General features: G+C 37.6%; 3 protein-coding genes across 3 annotated transcripts in view; 1 reads left to right on the top strand and 2 right to left on the bottom strand.

Moving 5' to 3' along the window:
- Nucleotides 1-18: 18 nt before the first annotated feature.
- On the bottom strand, nt 19-2,916 carry LOC107287732 (V-type proton ATPase subunit e 2). Its single transcript, XM_015816267.1, has 4 exons — nt 2,757-2,916; nt 2,042-2,089; nt 739-860; nt 19-447 (listed from the first exon to the last, which is right to left on the bottom strand). The coding sequence occupies exons 1-3, from the start codon at nt 2,858-2,860 to the stop codon at nt 767-769; spliced, it is 246 nt and encodes an 81-aa protein (XP_015671753.1). The 5' UTR covers nt 2,861-2,916; the 3' UTR covers nt 19-447; nt 739-766.
- A 2,196-nt stretch (nt 2,917-5,112) lies between these two features.
- Nucleotides 5,113-13,007, bottom strand: LOC107287730 (cytochrome c oxidase assembly protein COX15 homolog). Its single transcript, XM_015816265.1, has 9 exons — nt 12,902-13,007; nt 10,244-10,431; nt 9,524-9,646; nt 9,113-9,299; nt 7,805-7,972; nt 7,482-7,563; nt 7,036-7,190; nt 6,340-6,453; nt 5,113-5,814 (listed from the first exon to the last, which is right to left on the bottom strand). Exons 1-9 carry the CDS (start codon nt 12,971-12,973, stop codon nt 5,683-5,685), a joined length of 1,221 nt encoding a protein of 406 aa, XP_015671751.1. The 5' UTR covers nt 12,974-13,007; the 3' UTR covers nt 5,113-5,682.
- Nucleotides 13,008-13,648: 641 nt separating this feature from the next.
- CUTC (cutC copper transporter) overlaps nt 13,649-17,433 on the top strand; it is an 8,236-nt gene continuing 4,451 nt past the window's right edge. Inside the window, exons 1-4 of the mRNA XM_015816264.1 lie at nt 13,649-13,714; nt 15,274-15,345; nt 15,739-15,798; nt 16,222-16,431. Of these exons, the coding sequence (XP_015671750.1) occupies nt 15,276-15,345; nt 15,739-15,798; nt 16,222-16,431 (340 nt within the window). The 5' untranslated portion in view covers nt 13,649-13,714; nt 15,274-15,275. The remainder of the gene's footprint in view (nt 13,715-15,273; nt 15,346-15,738; nt 15,799-16,221; nt 16,432-17,433) is intronic.

The raw sequence follows: 17,433 nt of genomic DNA, 5'->3' as shown, positions 1-17,433 counted from the left end.
CCCATCAACAGTAGGTCACAAACAGTACTTTTATTTTCACAATACAAGTTTATACCATATTTATATTTACAACTGGTACTTCACATGGACAACTAGAAATGTCTTGCAAATACATTCTGACAGAAGAATCTTTGTATGCAAAGATCAAGATGTGGAGAAATCTACAAATTTACTATGTCATTTGAAATGAAGAAAAATGCTTTCTCTTATTCAGAAGGATGTTGTGAAGCTCTTATCAACAGTGATTCAATCTCGAGGGTATAACCACTTATTGTACTGTACTACTTACTTTACTGCAGTTACCAAGGGAGGGTCCTTAATAAAAACATTAAGGTGATAATATGGCAAAGTATCAGTTAAAATTGGAAGGCAAGGGATGGTCACTACAGTGGAAATGGGCTGTAAAAGATCCACCACACTTTCAACTGGAAAGGACATGAGTGAAGCCTGAAAGAGAAAGATTATCAACCGTGAACTTTCCCAAAAGAGAGAGAACCTGTCTTAGAACTATAAATTGCTTCCCTTCCCTGTCTTACAGAGACAAAAAGAATAATAGCCTGTTTTATGGATTCATAAAGTTTGGTCATACCAGTGCAGGCCTAGGACAAGTAGAGAGTCAAACTCAGGATCCCTTGCAAATAATAATGAAGTCAATCCTTTTTTCTTTCCAGTTGTTAGTTGGTTACAAGAGGCTAGTCACTTCTATGCTTTTATGAGTATGAATAGGTTGATACATACCTATTAAATTGGTCTGTAACAGCACAGGTCATTCCCACTGAAAGAGCACGTACCAGATGGTATCATTCTTCAGCTGAGGGCCAAAGAGAGGATTGGCTTGAGAAAGAATTGCTAAAAGCCAACTGCAAGAAAAAAAGATAAAATTGCTGTATGACAGTCACAATTAAGAGCAAAAAAAATTAAAAGCATGATCTGTATAATTGTTTATGATGAAAGATAAGAATTAGTAAATAATACAAGGGTGATATGAGAATCTGAATGTAAGTCAAATTATTAGGAAGTGTCAAGAGAGGAAATTAGGAAAAACAGACAAAGAAGTGAAAGAAATAGTGAAAGCAAAATAAGATATAAAATGAAAGTACAGTACAAATGTTTCGTATGAAAAAGTATTAGAAAGAATAATCTCTCAATAGAATTAATGGGAAGAGGACCTAAGAAAAGAAGATATGGAAGCTATTTGGAAGAAGGTGAAGAATTATATTACAAAGTACCATAGTGCTGAGTTATGCTTATGAGAAATATGGGAAAAGATGCTTGGTGGAATGATGTTGAGTACTTTTCATTCCTTTATCCATTTTATTATATATAATAAGATGGATAAAGGAATAAAAAGTACCCAATAAAACTGAGTAAGGAATAAGGCAAGGACATGCAATGCCCCATGGTTGTTTGAAATACTTAAGAGAAAAATGCCCGAGGAATGCATCTGAAAACAACAGAAGTGTTCTTGCTTTTAATGTTTTGGTTATTACTTCTTGTGCTTTCTGCATAACTGTACATGCCAGATTAGGATACTACAAAGGTATATGATTGGGATATGAGCATGTATATATTTGATGGAACAAAAGCCTTAAATGTTATGTTAAAACAATATGCTTACATGGTGGTTAGATTCCTACATTAGACTTCCATTGACCAATTTTTTAAACACACACAATATACTGAGGCATAAACTACTCAAGGAGTTTGGGGTTACAACACATTAAGTGCTAACAAACAACCTATAATACAAACTAACCAAGCTTGACATGTTTTCACATACAGTTGTTAGTCTTTTAACAAATCTACTTAACCACGTCATGCATTCACACTGTTCCAGTGGCACTGCAGAGTAACATCATCCTACCAGCATGATAAGAATTAGCCTCTTCTAGCTCAAATTGCCTTTTATTTTCCCAGTATTCAGGAAGGAGGAATTGGGATCATATTACTATAGTATATCATCCCCCGTTACAAAAGCATATGGTTTTTTTTTTAGAAACAGCCCCAGCTATCTTGTTCCCATTATGCATGATTTACTTACAAAAGATAGCAACAAACAGCAGTTGTCACCAGCATGGTAATAATCACTCTAAAGAAAAAAAGGGAGAAAGTTAAGAGAAATATATAAGAAAATGTCAGGATAACAGTCACAAGAATTATATCCTAGCCTTCTATACACATAAAGTAATTGTACTATAAATTATTATTTTTAATGTACCTCATGTAAATAACTTCCTGCCAACAGAATCCTACCAGATGATCTAACTAAGCCTTTTGGTAGTTACGTGATTATCTATTTACAGATATTTTTTTTTTTAAAAAAACTAGCAAAATAAAGGAGCATGCATTAACACTTGCCCCTGTTTCCCTTTGGTGAAATGAGACACCCTGTTCTATTACAGAGCACTGATTTGTGCTGGCACAAGTATCTGAAAACGAATGCATCACTTATGTCTCTTGCCCCACACCTCTGGCTGGGGATTCTGGGGTCTCAACACACCTGGAGGGTACTGGAGGGAGCAGGCTAGCCCAGTACTTCTCAACCTTGGCAGCTTGAGAATGTCTGGACTTGCTGGCTGGAGAATTTTGGAAACTGAAATGTACAAATCCTCAAAGGATGAGAAACTCTGAGCTAGATTAACAGCTTTAAAGTCTTTGAACTCATCCTCAGGCGCCAATAGCTTGGAACGACAGAGTGAATTGAGATTGTGTGAATGGGAAGGCGAGGAGGAGATAGACGGGGAAAGAAGCCTCACCCGCGGTTGGGCCCCTTCGGCACAAGCCACGGACCCGCAAATCCCACGAGCCCCCAGAAGATGGAGAAGAGGACCATCGGCAATGCGAAACTGTGCGCCGTCATAGCGAGGCCGTTTCGGATCGACGAGAGGAGCTGTCCACTTCTGCAGAAGCAAGGCTCCGCCCCCTCTCCCTGATTCCCGTATTCATTGGTCCCTTGGACAACCTCTCCGGCTTGCTTCCGGATCAATTCCGCAGGCGTCGCGGTGATTGGCTGGCCCCTGGTCTTTCATTGACCCTTCTTTTGGAACTTGGGATCCGCGCAAAGATGATACAATACTGCCCATCTGGCGTCTGCCAAATCGCCTCTAACGAGCCTCGAACACTTGCAGCATAGAATACCAGTGTTTCTCAACCTTGACAATTTTAAGGCATGTGGACTTCAACTCCCAGAATTCCACAGCCAGCAATGCTGGCTGTGGAATTCTGGGAGTTGAAGTCCACATGCCTTAAAATTGTCAAGGTTGAGAAACACTGGAATAGACCAAAGGTGCCCAATCTGTGGCTTTCTCTATGAGCCGAAATATTTTATTTTTCATATTTCTACACCGCCCATCTTCCTCCTCTTAATTGTTTCTACAGTATTTGAGCGAATGCTGACTGATAGTAAAATATCAGCAACATTAAGTTAAGGAACCTATTCTGAAAGGAATTAGTGTTATTTAGGGATTTCTGAAATAATAAGAGTCAACGTCCTATTCTGATAATTACAAAATCCATTCATAAAGTAAAATTAATTTCCTTTGATCTTAAAAAGAGGTTAATACACCCAAAATGTATATAGCTTAGTGAATATCTCAGAGAATGTTTAATAAGGATTGATTGCAGGTACCTTATTTTTGGAGATGCTATTAGAAGTTTTCAGAGAAAGTCGTTCTATAAATATTGGGCAACAAAAGCTAAAATTTCAGAGGATAATATTCCTTTGAACTATATACCTAGTACATGGAATTTGATAACTGGACAACATAAATGTGTCCTTACTATAGCTATAAGTGATATTGCAGCATTGGAAAAATAAATGCATAGCTCCATTTATTCAATGGATTGAAAACCTGATTGCACTTCCCCCTTACAAGTGGATTGTCTATAGATGTAGACTATATAGAAAAGTGTAATCAAATACAGAACTCATTTATACAGAATACAGGTTAAAAAAAGACAGTTGTATAAATGTATTAGAAATATATACATATTTGAATATTTTCATTGGACAAGTATGTATACAATTTTAACCGTGTATTGTTATGACATATATTGTGCATTCTTCTGTTGTATTTTTTTCACTTTTTTGTTAAAGCACTTTTCCCCCCTTCTCTGACAATAAAAAGTTTGAATGGCTTCAACATATGATTGATCAGAACAAGCATAAAACTGGCCATAGACAACAAAACATTTGACATCTTTGCATTAAACAGACCAGTTGCAGTAGAAACTAATGTGTTCCTGTCAAATTTAAGAATTACCTAATAATTACAGAGGTTTGAACTCGGGCTATGACTTTGAATTTGGTATTATCCAGGAAACACAGATTGGAAGAAAATATGTGAGGAGGTTTTTTTAGATAAGCTTGAGAGCCAGCTTGGTCTAGAAACCAGGGAACTGTGAGTTCTAATTCTGCCTTAGGCTTGAAAACTTGATGGATGACTTTGGATCAATCATTCTCTCTCAGCCCAACTCGGCTCACAGGGTTTTGGGGGAAAATAGGAGGAGGAAGGACTATTAGGTATGTTCACAGTCTTAAATTATTTATAAAAACAAAGTCAGGATATAAGTAAATATTTATTTTTCCAGTACCTGCTGTGGGCTTTGCATAGGACAGCAATTAAAAGGCAGTCAAATCAACTATAATCACATATCACATCAAGCAATTGTTTGTTGAATAGGGATATAGTGACCAAGTTCACATATTATATTAAGACATAAATCAGAAATTCATACTTCATTTTAAGACCAAGCAATCAAGGTATATGATAATTTATGAAAACTCAGCTGTTAGTGTTTACAGATGACCTGGCTAAGCTTCTGCCCACTGTAGGAATTAGAAATGTTTTCTGAATGTTTATTATTGCCAGCCCTGAGAGAGGGAAGTCAGATAAGAAACATGCACCCAGTATGCGTAAGAATTAAAGCAAACAATTGTGGGGAATGTTGTCTTCTTGGCAAAGCAAATTAATTGGATGGTGAATATATCACTTTGCTTTTGTTTTCTGACTGTGGACGGCACTGTCCTGCCTATATAATTCCAAGTTTCACTGTTTACTATTTTTACTATTTTTAAGGAATTTATGATTAATCTTGTGCCATTTCAAGTCATAAAATGTAATTACATGGTTTTCTCTTTTAACATATTAATAGGTTGCATGAAAAAAGTGGATGAAAAAAGCTACGTTTATGATGTTTACTTAGAACTCATAATATATTTTAATATTTAAAAATGAACAAGATTCCATTAAAAGAAACATGAAAGCACACACTTGTATAGAATTTAGAATATAAACTGCATTTCCCAATCCTTCACATAATATAAATACTTCCAAATTTTCAAAGACATTCGGTCCATAATCCTATTCCGCATCATGTCATCTTTTATATATAGAATTTAAGATAGACACCACTGAAATTGTTTGTGGTTATATCTTCAATAAACTATTGAAGGACATGAGGAATAGCCAGATATAGTGTCGGTAATTTTATAACATGAAAAAGGCCAGCAAAACAGATGATGGTTTGTATTCATAATATTTTGAAGCAGTGTTCTCCACATGAATGAAGCCAAGGTAGCTTTCTATACACTCCTCTTCTTCAATTCAGCTCCCAGGCAGAGGATCGCATGGTTCATATTGTAAAGGTATTAATTCTGAACCTTCAGTGCTTGAGCTAAGACTATTTAGGAATCCCTCTGAGTTCATGAATTAGCCACACAGCCATACTGAGCAACATCAAAGAACCTGATTGATGAGTAGCTGCTAAAGGAGTTGGGACATACAGAAGTAATGTGCTGATACCCAGGGTGACCTGCAGCGGAGCAAAAATATCAGTGCTAAATCAGATATAACCTTAATGTATATAGCATGCTTTACAAATGTTCAGAAGACCTTTGTATCTGTTGGTCTTACCTTTGTATACTATATAAACAGTACAATACAAAACAACTTTATAATGAGAGGATTTAGTGATGGATTGCATGTAATAGCTTAACTTTCTGCCAGGATTTTAATGTTTACAGTTTTTAATGTATATATGTATGTATTGTGCTGTTTTGTTAGTCACCTTTTCTGGCAATTTCTTCCATTATGATTTGGCAAGTCTATCTGTCTGTCTGTCTGTCTACTTCTAGCTCAAAGCTATATGAAAAAAGCTGGTCTGTATAGTGTCACGGTTGCTATTAACTATATTTAAAATCCCTGAATCAATCATCCAAAATAAATCAGTTTAAATAAGTGGACAGGCATCTAGAAGGACAGTTTATCATTTAGCCCAGAGAATACTATTTGTCTGCTAGCTGGAATTTAAATGTATACCTTAATGATAAATCAATACCTGAAGATATGCTACAGTCAATAAGGAAGCAAATGCCATTCTTGTTCTACGTGGGAGGGAGATCTTCCTGGAAAGTAGATAGAGAGTTGTGATGGCTGCAACTGAGGAAATGCCCTAAAGAGAGGGGAAAAAAACTATTAAAACATCTTCCAACAACCCCCTAAAAGCCTTGGAAAGCTCCATTTTACAAAGCAAGCAGTCCTGCTTTCATCAGCAGTCAAATAGGTAGGGGAACAAGCCTTAGGTATACTAATACATACCTAGCAATTTTCAAGCCCTGCCTTCTTGTATACCTTATTACTAGGTCAACAGCAGTTACTGAGACTGAGATTGTAGTCTCCACTAGGCTCTATTATTTTCATAATTTTTATATTCAAATCCTCTTAATGGGTGGGTTTCCAAACATTATTGTAGTAAATTTGCAATAACCTTGTTTTAATGGATCATGCAAGCTACAAACTGAGCCAACATTTTTACTATTTTAGCAAAAGTGATCTTTCTGATCTTCAAACCTCGAGAATTTTTTTAAATTATAGATGGCAGGAATTGAAATTAATATCTTAGGTATGTAAAAGCTAACACTCCATCTAAACTGGTAGAATTCATTCCCATAACCTTAGGTTTTTTTGTGTATTTTTTTTAAACTAATCAGCTAAAAAAACGATTACTTCATAGCATAAAGGCAATGATGCATACCAGGATTCTGTGATCAAACTGCACTGTTGTGGGATTCTCAAATATATTCTTTGCCATTGGGGAAAAAGCAAGGAGATCATCAGGTATCCAGCGTTCTCCCATCTTAGGAAAGGAATTATATACAAGACCAGCATCCAGTCCAGCCACAAATGCTCCTACAGTTTCAGAGAACAGACGCTGACATACTTGAAGGTATATTTTCAATAAGATTAACTATACAAGATTTAAAGTTTTCAAGATGATAAGTTTTTATCCCTGTACCATATAACATTTCCTAGCTCTCTATACAGTCCTTCAGGTGAAGGTATTTAAGAACTTTTGTGTCAGAGAAAAACGCAAATCTTATCATGAACCTGATGAAGCAAGGTCTTACAATAGATGCATTTTTCTTACCTTCCCCTATTCCCCACCTCTAAATTTAATGCGCCAATAACAGAGACATTTACCTGAGAGGGCAGTGAGAAAGATGAGTCCTGAAGTCCCATAAGCAAATTTTCTTAGGCGTAATAGTTGTTGGATTTTAGGTAGCTGCGAAAACACAGGTACAATAGTATATGGTAGAATTCTTTCATATATTCTACATAAAAAGATCTTACAAAAGCAACGTATTTTCTGATTATATTCCCCATTCTCTGCCTCCTGACTAAGCCTGTATAGGACATATCTGCCATACTTCTTCCCTATTCCAAATACAAATGTTGTCTAGGACTATGGGGTACCCAACCAATATTCAAGATACAAGCCTTTTCCAGTCCCATATTTTACATACCTTATGTTGTGGTAGCAACAAGGATAGCCCAGTCCATAAGCTGTAGCAGTAAAGAACAAGAGCAGATCCCAGATGTGCAGTTAAACGATATTGACTGACCCGAGGGATATCACAGGAATCTGGCTTGTCCTCTAATCCACTTTTGACCATATACCAGCCCAAAAGACCCTGCAAAAATAACAAAATAATTATATGGAAACAAAGTTCATTTCTTTTTCTGCTAATATATATATATATATTATATATATATATATTACATGCAATTTCCAAACAAAGATTTACTTAATTAATCATCTCATTTTTCACTGTTATTTTGGAAAGAAAATTCTTCAACTTATAGCAAAAAGGTTCAGTTGGTCTAGAACAGGGGTAGGCAACCTTGGCTCTTTTATTACTCATGAACTTCAACTCCCAGAATTCCTGAGTCAGCATAGCTGAGTCATAAAAGAGCCAAGGTTTCCTACCCCTGGTCTAGAATGTAAGGGCACAACCACAGATGAATATATCAGTGTGTGCACATGTCCCCACTGCAACACAATCTGCACTAGTTACTACCAGGTGCAATTCAAGGTTACTACTGATAAAGCCTTTCATATCACAAAGCCTGGTTACTTGATGGACTGCTTGTCTCTGAATTTGTATGCCCATCTGATGAGGTTAAGCAGAGTGTACATGCTCTGGGTCAGGGGTCTCCAACCCATGAGCCACGGCCCATTACTGGCCATGGCCTATTTCAAATTGGGCCGCGTGAGCTATAGACAAGTGCACATGCACACGAAGCTCCATTTGTATGAATGGAGCTTTGCACACGAGCGCAAGCACCCTCCACTCACACATGAGGTTCCATTGCTGTTCTCCCAAGCTTGGGGTAGGTTGATTGTGTAGTCCCTAATGGTTTGGGGATTGCTGCTGAGTTAGCCTTCCTTGTGTTTCCTTGATATATTTTTTGACTGTAAGCTGCCCAGAGTCATAAAGGAGCTGGACAAGTTTAAAAATTGAATTTAAATAAACAGGATAATTTCTATAGCCTGATCTCTCTCTCTCTCCTTCCTTCCTTCCTTCCTTCCTTCCTTCCTTCCTTCCTTCCTTCCTTCCTTCCTTCCTTCCTTCATTCATTCATTGCATAATCATCTCTAGCGCAATTACTTCAAGCTTCTGCAAGTCTACCAGTCATTTCAGCCTTTGACTCACACATATAGCTCAGCACCAGCCCTTCGAATGTTCAGATATTAGAATTTTTCATTTCCTGTCTCAGTTATTTTAAAATACCACAATCATTTATTCCTAAATTCCAATAGCTATTCCTACCTGAAAGCAGACAAGCCCACATAGGGCGAGGACATGACCTTTCAAGGATTGGCTCAAGTAGCCCTTTCTCCAGAAGTAGGCTGCTGGGAGGATATAAGCCAACCCCACAAGTCGCCCCCACATACGATGTGAGTACTCCATGTACCAGATGAATTTGAATTCTGTCAGTGTCATGTCATGGTTCAGGCTGTTGCATTGGGGATTTTTTTTTCAAAAATAGGGGGAAAAAACAGCAACAAAGTTAAATAATTTCTCTCTAATTTTCAACTCAAATTCCCTCAAAAAAGCTGCCAAAGTCCCCCTTTCCCGCCCAACTTGTCTGTTGTAGAAAGAGAACCACACTAATACTAGAATTCCTCTTAACTGAAACTGAGTTTGAAGGAACTTACGGTAAATACGAATCATACTTACATTTTAAACTCTGGAAATTGCTGATACTTTAGGAATTCTGTCTCCCATTCCTCCTGTGTTTGAGGAGGCTTCATCTCCCGCACTAAGTGCCAGTCAACCATTGAAAGCCCAGATTCTGTCAACCTTAGAAAGAGAACAAAGAAACTATTTATCAGGGGAGAAGGTCCTTTCATGTTAAAATATGATAGATGTGCCTATCTAGAAAAGCAGAGTTAGAACATAACAAGACTATTTAAAAATTGATTCAGGGACATAGATAGATACAAAGCAGATGGGGGAATTTACACACAAACCTATTAGTGATTAAAAAATACTTAAGATATGCATATGCAGTAAAAATACTGTACATATTCTATAGGTTTTCCAAGGGAAAAAGAAACAAGATTATTTTAAACACTCTTGGGGATTGATATAAACAGTCATATAAAAATGTAATATATTTAGTTTGCACTTTTAAATGACATGCTCAGCTCAAACACTAAGACACAGAACTCCTACCTCAATAATCAAAGACATAAAAAGAATGACACAAGTACTCAAAGGCAATGTATTTTTTTAACATTCACTAAAAGACACTTAGCATATCCAGCAAAGCTATAAGGAAGTTGCAAAAAGATATTTTGTTGGATGTAAAAAGTTCCATTGAATGGAATGCATATATTGTGAGAGAAAGATGGGGGGGAGGGGAGTGTTTGAGAATGAGAAAGTAACTTTCCTCACCTAGTTATGCCACCGAGCACCACAGCTCCAGCCACAGTACCACTGCAGATTATGAGCCAACGTCCTATTGTTCGGTCTGTCACAGCATTGGGTACAGGTGGTACTGCCACTCTGGAATGTGAAGCTGCTTCTGAAACTGCACTGTGTTGTGCCCGTTTCTGCAGGAGCTGCCACCACCTGAAACATTGCTAAAGACAAAGAAGGTGGTAAGACACATTAACTATTCAACAACCCTTTGTATAAGTACTTGGTACACTACAATATTACGTATTTTTAGTACTGGACTGGACTGACGAGATAATTGTTAAGAAAAAAAAGAATCACAACCATTGGAAAGATGCACTTTATAGTAAAAAAATGTTTTTGGTATTTCATTTTCTTTCTTCTGTTCAATTACGTCTGATTTTGGAAGACGGGCTGGATAGACTCACTGCAGTTTCCTTGGCAAAGTTTTTCCCAAGTGCCATTTTCTCCTTCCTAGGACTGAGAGATTAATGACCTGCCCAAGGTCACCCAGCTGACTTTGTGCCCAAGGTGGGAGTAGAACTCACAGTCTCCTAGTTTCTAGCCTAACCAATACACAAAAGTGGTTTTCAATATATCACTTAAGGCAGTGTTTCTCAACCTTGGCAGCTTGAAGATGTGTGGACTTTGACTCCCAGAATTCTCCAGCCAGCTACTGTATGCTGGCTGGAGAATTCTGGAAGTGGAATTCACACATCTTTAAGTTCTCAAGATTGAGAAACACTGACTTAAGGTGTATTTAATGGAGAAGATATTGTACTTTTAAAAAGCACAAGAAAAAAACACATTCACAAGAGTTCTAACAGAAAAAGATACATTAGAATGTCAACTGATTTGACCAAAGAAGCTTAGTACAACTTTTTATATTTTTATTGTAGAAGTCAGTTGGGCAGATTTCACACAAACAGTAATATCCACAGCAAATAATGATGGCAAATTAGCAACACATGTACAATAATGTCATCATGCAACTGTAAAACGTATACCATTGTATCCCAATATATGATCAAGTATGTAAGCCAAGGCATTTGTATAATGAATTTTTCCCTCTGGAGATGACCACATTCATAAGTACCTCAAAGAGAAAAGAAGCTGATAGTAAGGAACTACCATCTCTATCAGCTTATTCTGGATTCTTATCCTTTGAGCTTGTTTCTTGCAGATGCTTTATTATGAGACACCGGTGAGGTTGCCTTGTAATTAAATGTCTGCGAGAAGAAAAGCAAACTGGGAGAACAACAAAACCCAGCAATTCAATCATGAGTTATATATTTAGTACAGGTAGTCCTCAACTTACAACTGCAACTGGGACCAGAATTTCTGTTGGTAAGCAAGGTGAATGTTAAGTTGCACCCAATTTTACAACCTTTCTTTGCCTTGGTTGTTAAGTGAATCATTGCAGTTAAGTGAATCATATGATTATTAAGTGAATCTGGCTACCCCCATTGACTGTTGGAAGCCAGTTGGAAAAGTTGCAAATTGTGATCATGTGATCCCAGGATGCTGCAACATAAGTACATATTGGTTGAGAAGCATACAAATTTTGATCATGTGATTGTAGGGATGCTGCAACAGTCGTAAGTGTGAGGACCAATCATAATTCACTTTTTGCAGGGCTGATATCATTTTTAACAGTCGCTAAATGAATGGTTGTAAGTCAAAGGTTATCTATATTCTTCATTATCTGCCTCTTAGCTGGCTGGCCAAGCCCTTACATTATACTGTAAGGCAGATTAGCAAAACTATCACAAATGAAGGCGAATATACGTGTCCCAGGATAATATTGCAGGATCCAATCTGGGTCGGCCACTAGGACCAGAGGTTGTCGGCCACTAGGACCAGAGCTTTCGGACTTGTGCTGGAGCCCATCCTCAGGGAACTGCTCTCTAGCCAAGATAATTTCCTGAGGATGGGGGCTCCAGTACAAGTCTGAAAGCTCGGAAGACAAAACCTCTGGTCCTGATGATGGACCCAGATTGGATCCTACAAACCATCTATTTTTGGAGATGTTGATGTTAACCAAGTTATCACAGCCATCCATTATAGGAATTAGAATGTGTTAAGAACTGGTAAGCTTCCCCCCCCCCATTCCTATTCCATTTCAGTTCCATTTTGGACTTTTTTGGACCAAAAATTAAGATCAGGTTTTGTCTTGTTTTTGCTATCTAATAAGCTGTTTTTAGTGCTGAAAAGCAGAAAGTAAACACTTTAAATAAACAAGGACATTTTTACATTTTGGTTTGCTGAAATAAAATCTTTCCACTTTTTTTTACATTAAAAACCTAATGATGCAGAAAGTGCAGATTCCATTTTAAAGGATGTGTTCGAGTAAATTGACTTTTTTTTCTGGGAAACAGCAGTACATGAACTGTGACAGCATGCAATCCTTGGTTTGGTTGATATATTACCCAATACATCACCAATTATCACAGAAACGTGATCCGAAATCCCTTAATAAATTATTAGTTTTACTAGAGCTACCATGTCTGGGTGTAAGACTCTGTATTACCATGAAATTGCAGGAGAGAATAAAAAAATTAGCTTTATTATTTAATTTTTGTCCGGGTCTTTGCAGCCCAAATGTAATAGCCCTAGCTTTAGAGATCAGGAAGTCATATTCTAATGTGCAAGTACCTGGCCCGAAGAATTTCCTTCACGAGCTGCCAGCAAAAATCGAGTACCTCCTAGTACTGTCCGTAAGAGCATTGCTTCAAGTTACCGCGCGGAAATAGCTTTCCTCTAACCCAGGGGTAGTCAACCTTGGCTCTTTTATGACTCGTGGACTTCAACTCCCAGAATTCCTGAGCCAGCTTAGCTGGCTCAGGAATTCTGGGAGTTGAAGTCCACGAGTCATAAAAGAGCCAAGGTTGCCTACCCCTACCCTAACCGGAAATAAGGCAACCGGAAACGAAGTGCAGTAAGTTCCATGGTATCACGTGAGAGTTGGCACGGCGCTTCCTCGCGTTCAAGGTCAACACAGGTGAGAGCGTGGGGGCGTGGCCTTCTTCCTTTCCCAGCAGTCCCGTCAACCTTAAAGCCACCTCCGGCGGGGCTCCCGCGTGACTGACGTAGCATGAAGAAATGGGACCGGAAACGGGGCCCGGTGGGAGGGTGCGAGGGTGAGTGGGTGGAGGCGAAATTAAGAATGGAGGCCGGAAGGAATCATGAGTATTGGGAAGGCGGAGTTAAACACATACTCTTAAGTCCGTACGCGCCCCCCCCTCCTTTTAGGCTCAGAATAGCTTCGAAAGAAGCTAATGGTGCAGTGGGGAGTTTTCGCTGGTGCCCCACTTCTGCCTGGGTTTGGCTCGCTGCACTTAGCTGCATCCATTCAAGAAAACTTAGCGGAAAAGGCGCCGCAGATAAGGGGGCTGATGGTTTTTTTTAGAATAATCCTTTGTGTAACTTAAGACTAAGTTCAGTGAATTCAGTGGTTTTTGATCCCAGGTACGACGTAACTCTGAGCAAGTTCCGCTGGGTTTGGGGTTTACATGTATGGGATTGCACTGCTAATATTAATCCATTTGAAATTATCCTTAGATGTGGAGGAGTATAATATAGAGGAGATTAGGGTAACTCTTCTTGGCATACTTTAGAATGATCTTCGAAGTGGGTGTGTATTGGCACACAGAAATCGGCATCAGCACGTGTGCTGTGGGATCAGAGTTGCAAAGTGATGGAGTTAGGCGCTTCTTCCCCCATCATGGCTCTGGTGAAAACCATCTTCCCAAATCTACTTTCATTGAGAAAACACAGATAGTAAAGACTTTCATTATTTTTCTGCTGAATAAATAAATTGGTCTCCAGTTTCCCATTCTGTTAAAATAATACAATTACAGTAGGGTTATATAAAATTATATTTAGTTCAGGCTAGGTGTTCGCCCTTACAGCTTCTAATTATTTTTTATTTTGTTCTACAACTATTAGTACATTTCAGAGATTTTTACCTTTTCCATAATGTAAGGCATTGCATCATATTTACGTAAAATAGTATAAGCAATTAACAATACAATGCCAGTATTAGTGCAGTTAACTGGCACTATACATTTCAGATGAGCATGGGATCCTAGTATTCTAAGATTAAGAACAGTTGTAAAGCATGATTACTATGCATAAGTATGTCTCACTAGGCTATTGAATACTTTATAATTGAAAGATTTGTTTTGGACTAAGAACATAACAGTCTATACAAGAAGTTAGAGATGTTAGAGAAGTTAGTTACCAACTCGTGGGTATTTTGCTTATAGTTAAAAAGTTGATCATAGACAATTGTGTAAGAAACGCAAAATAATCAAAATCTTGATGTTGGTGCATCACTTATTAGCAGTTGCAGGTCAGTTTTTGTGTCTAAAATCTTTCTGCATCAGCATATGATGCTATTTTTATCATTTATGGATGCCAGATCTTTCCTCAACTTTGCAATTCCTGTAAAGCAGCCAAAATACTTTTAAATTATCTGAAAAAAAGTGAGAGGGAAACCAAATCAGTTTTACTCATTGTATTATATTAGAATCTTTTTACATGGAGAAAAAAAATTGAATCTTTAATAAGCAAAAATATTATTGGTATTGCTCTGCTCTTCATGTCCTTATCTTAATTTTCTTTTTTTGTGCTTTAGGAAAATCTTTAGCATTACCTTTAATTACCTTAATTATTTTATATAATGCATGAGTGCTGAGATATTTTCTTTCAGAAGTTTATATTCATTCTGCCTTTAAAAGTAATATGGAAGTGGTTGAAGATAGAGTCTTTTATTAAAGTTTTAGCTTTTCAGTAATAATTTCGGGTATGTTGTTCATACAGTGCTGTTTATAATAACATAGAACAGAACTTAACTATTAAATGGAAATCTAGTAATTTTCTGAGTTCTGAGTTCAGATAGAAGAAACTGAGTGAGAGCTACAGTTTGAGATATATTTTTCACCTTTTTCATAAATAGTCTCACCCTTTTTCTCAAGGGCAGAATCCAGTTGCCCCGTAACTTCTGCTTTGTGTTTCTCTTCAAGGAATGGCCAATGGTTTTCTCATGGAAGTATGTGTTGATTCAGTGGAATCTGCCATTAATGCTGAAAGAGGAGGTAATTCCATAAAATAGAAGCTGAAGACATTGGGACACCTACCTCTGGGGGAAATAGGCTGAATGAATTGCAAAAAGCATTATGAAGCCATTTTCTTTTGTGTGCTCTGACACAGGCAAGACACCAATTTATATGAATAGAAAATTTATATACAGTTGTTTTAGAGCTTTTGTGTTGTTCTACTTTAATCAATCCCACAGCAAATCAAGTGGAATGCATATTCACTTTTTGAAATCACATATTACTACCTAGAAGTCCAAATAAGGACATTAAATAAGGCCTTTCCTTGTAAATGATCTTTCAGGAATGCCCAGAAACATTTCTATCTGTTACAGCAAAAAATGGATTGTTCCTAACATCTGCTTTCAAATAGTATATCTGTACCTTTTGCAGGTGCTGGTCGCCTTGAATTATGTGCCAATCTGATGGAGGGAGGAATTACACCAAGTATCGGTGAGTTGATAAGCTGAATCCAGCCTCTCAGACTTTACAGTGATGAGAATCGAACACTACTATAAAATGTTGTAAATTAGTCCTTGGTCTACAGCTCTCCAACTCTCAGAGATTACTTTTCTAATTGAAACTGGAATGTTATGGCATTAGCCATGTTTTGCTTTTTAGAAGCAGGTAAAGACTTTTTCATTTTTGTTCATATGCACTTATTCAACATCCCTTTTATTTCCCAACCTCTTCAGGAAAAGGTCAGAACTTTCTTTTTTTTCTTTTGGATTGTTGCTGCAGGAAGCAGAACTGAGGAACTAGTTCTTTTGTGTTGGCATCATTATCTTTTGTTATAGAGTAGTTTACTGTCTTGTCACATTCATGCCCTGCCCCAGCTTTTAACTGAAACTGCCTTACCTCTTTTATTACTTATAGGTCTTTTGCAAGTAGTAAAGCAATGCACAAGAATCCCCATATTTGTGATGATCCGACCCCGTGGTGGAGATTTCCTCTACTCTGACCGGGAAATAGAAGTGATGAAAGCTGACATCCAACTTGCCAAGCAGTATGGAGCGGATGGGCTGGTATTTGGAACTTTGACTGAGGATGGCTATGTGGACACGGAGCTCTGCACGGCACTGCTTGGTTAGAGTCTTGCTTTCCTTAGGATTTGTTTGATTTCTGTGACCATAACTAGTACACCCAAATCTCAGATAGAAAAACCCCCAATGGTTTCTTATAGGTAGATGTTATGACCCCCATACCTTATTGCTTGGGGGGAAGCAGGCTCATTCTTCCAAGCTGAGATGGATATATCGTTGGGGTATGATTATAGGAAAGTTACAATAATATATTTAATAGCTTCCCATTCATCTAGGGGTATCCTATATTATTATTACAAGGAGTCCATTTTCAGTTCTTTCTCGTACAAGATGAATTATACAGTTGGTTTTTTTTAATCCAAGGTCTCATTTTCAGAGAAAAAGAAATACTGTATATTTCCCAATCACTCATAACCCTCAAGGACTTTTCAGCTGCCAGCTTTCAGCTTCTTTAAGGAAGTCTGTTCATTTCATTTAATTTTATGTTCATAATTTCTAGACAGTTCTGCATCAGAATGGATTCTGCAAATTTATACAGAAAGTTCAAAGTGACAGATATAGTCCATATAGTGCATAGTGCAAATAAAAATAAATATAATTTTAGCTATAAATCTGAAAGGGTATGAAGCAAAGGCAAAGCAATTAGTTACAATGTATGGACAAATAAAATTATTTTGATCCGATGCTGAAAATATAGTCATACAGGTCCAGGCAGAAGAAGAACATTGTGGCTTCAAAATCTAAGGGACTGGTTTAGACAAAACTCAACAGCACTTTTTCGTGCGGCTGCTGATAAAAACAGGATCGCCAACATGATTGCCGATGTCTGATAACGGATATGGCAGAAGGAGGAGGAGAAGGAGAAGGAGAAGGAGAAGAAGAAGAAGAAGAAGAAGAAGAAGAAGAAGAAGAAGAAGAAGAAGAAGAAGAAGAAGAAGAAGAAGAAGAAGAAGAAGAAGAAGAAGAAGAAGAAGAAGAAGAAGAAGAAGAAGAAGAAGAAGAAGAAGAAGAAGAAGAAGAAGAAGAAGAAGAAGAAGAAGAAGAA

This window comes from Protobothrops mucrosquamatus, unplaced genomic scaffold (assembly GCF_001527695.2).
Source record: "Protobothrops mucrosquamatus isolate PMUCROS unplaced genomic scaffold, P.Mucros_1.0 scaffold419, whole genome shotgun sequence".
NCBI lineage: Eukaryota > Metazoa > Chordata > Lepidosauria > Squamata > Viperidae > Protobothrops > Protobothrops mucrosquamatus.
The sequence above is the reverse complement of the archived record's forward strand: the minus strand, read 5'-3'. Positions and strand labels throughout refer to the sequence as shown.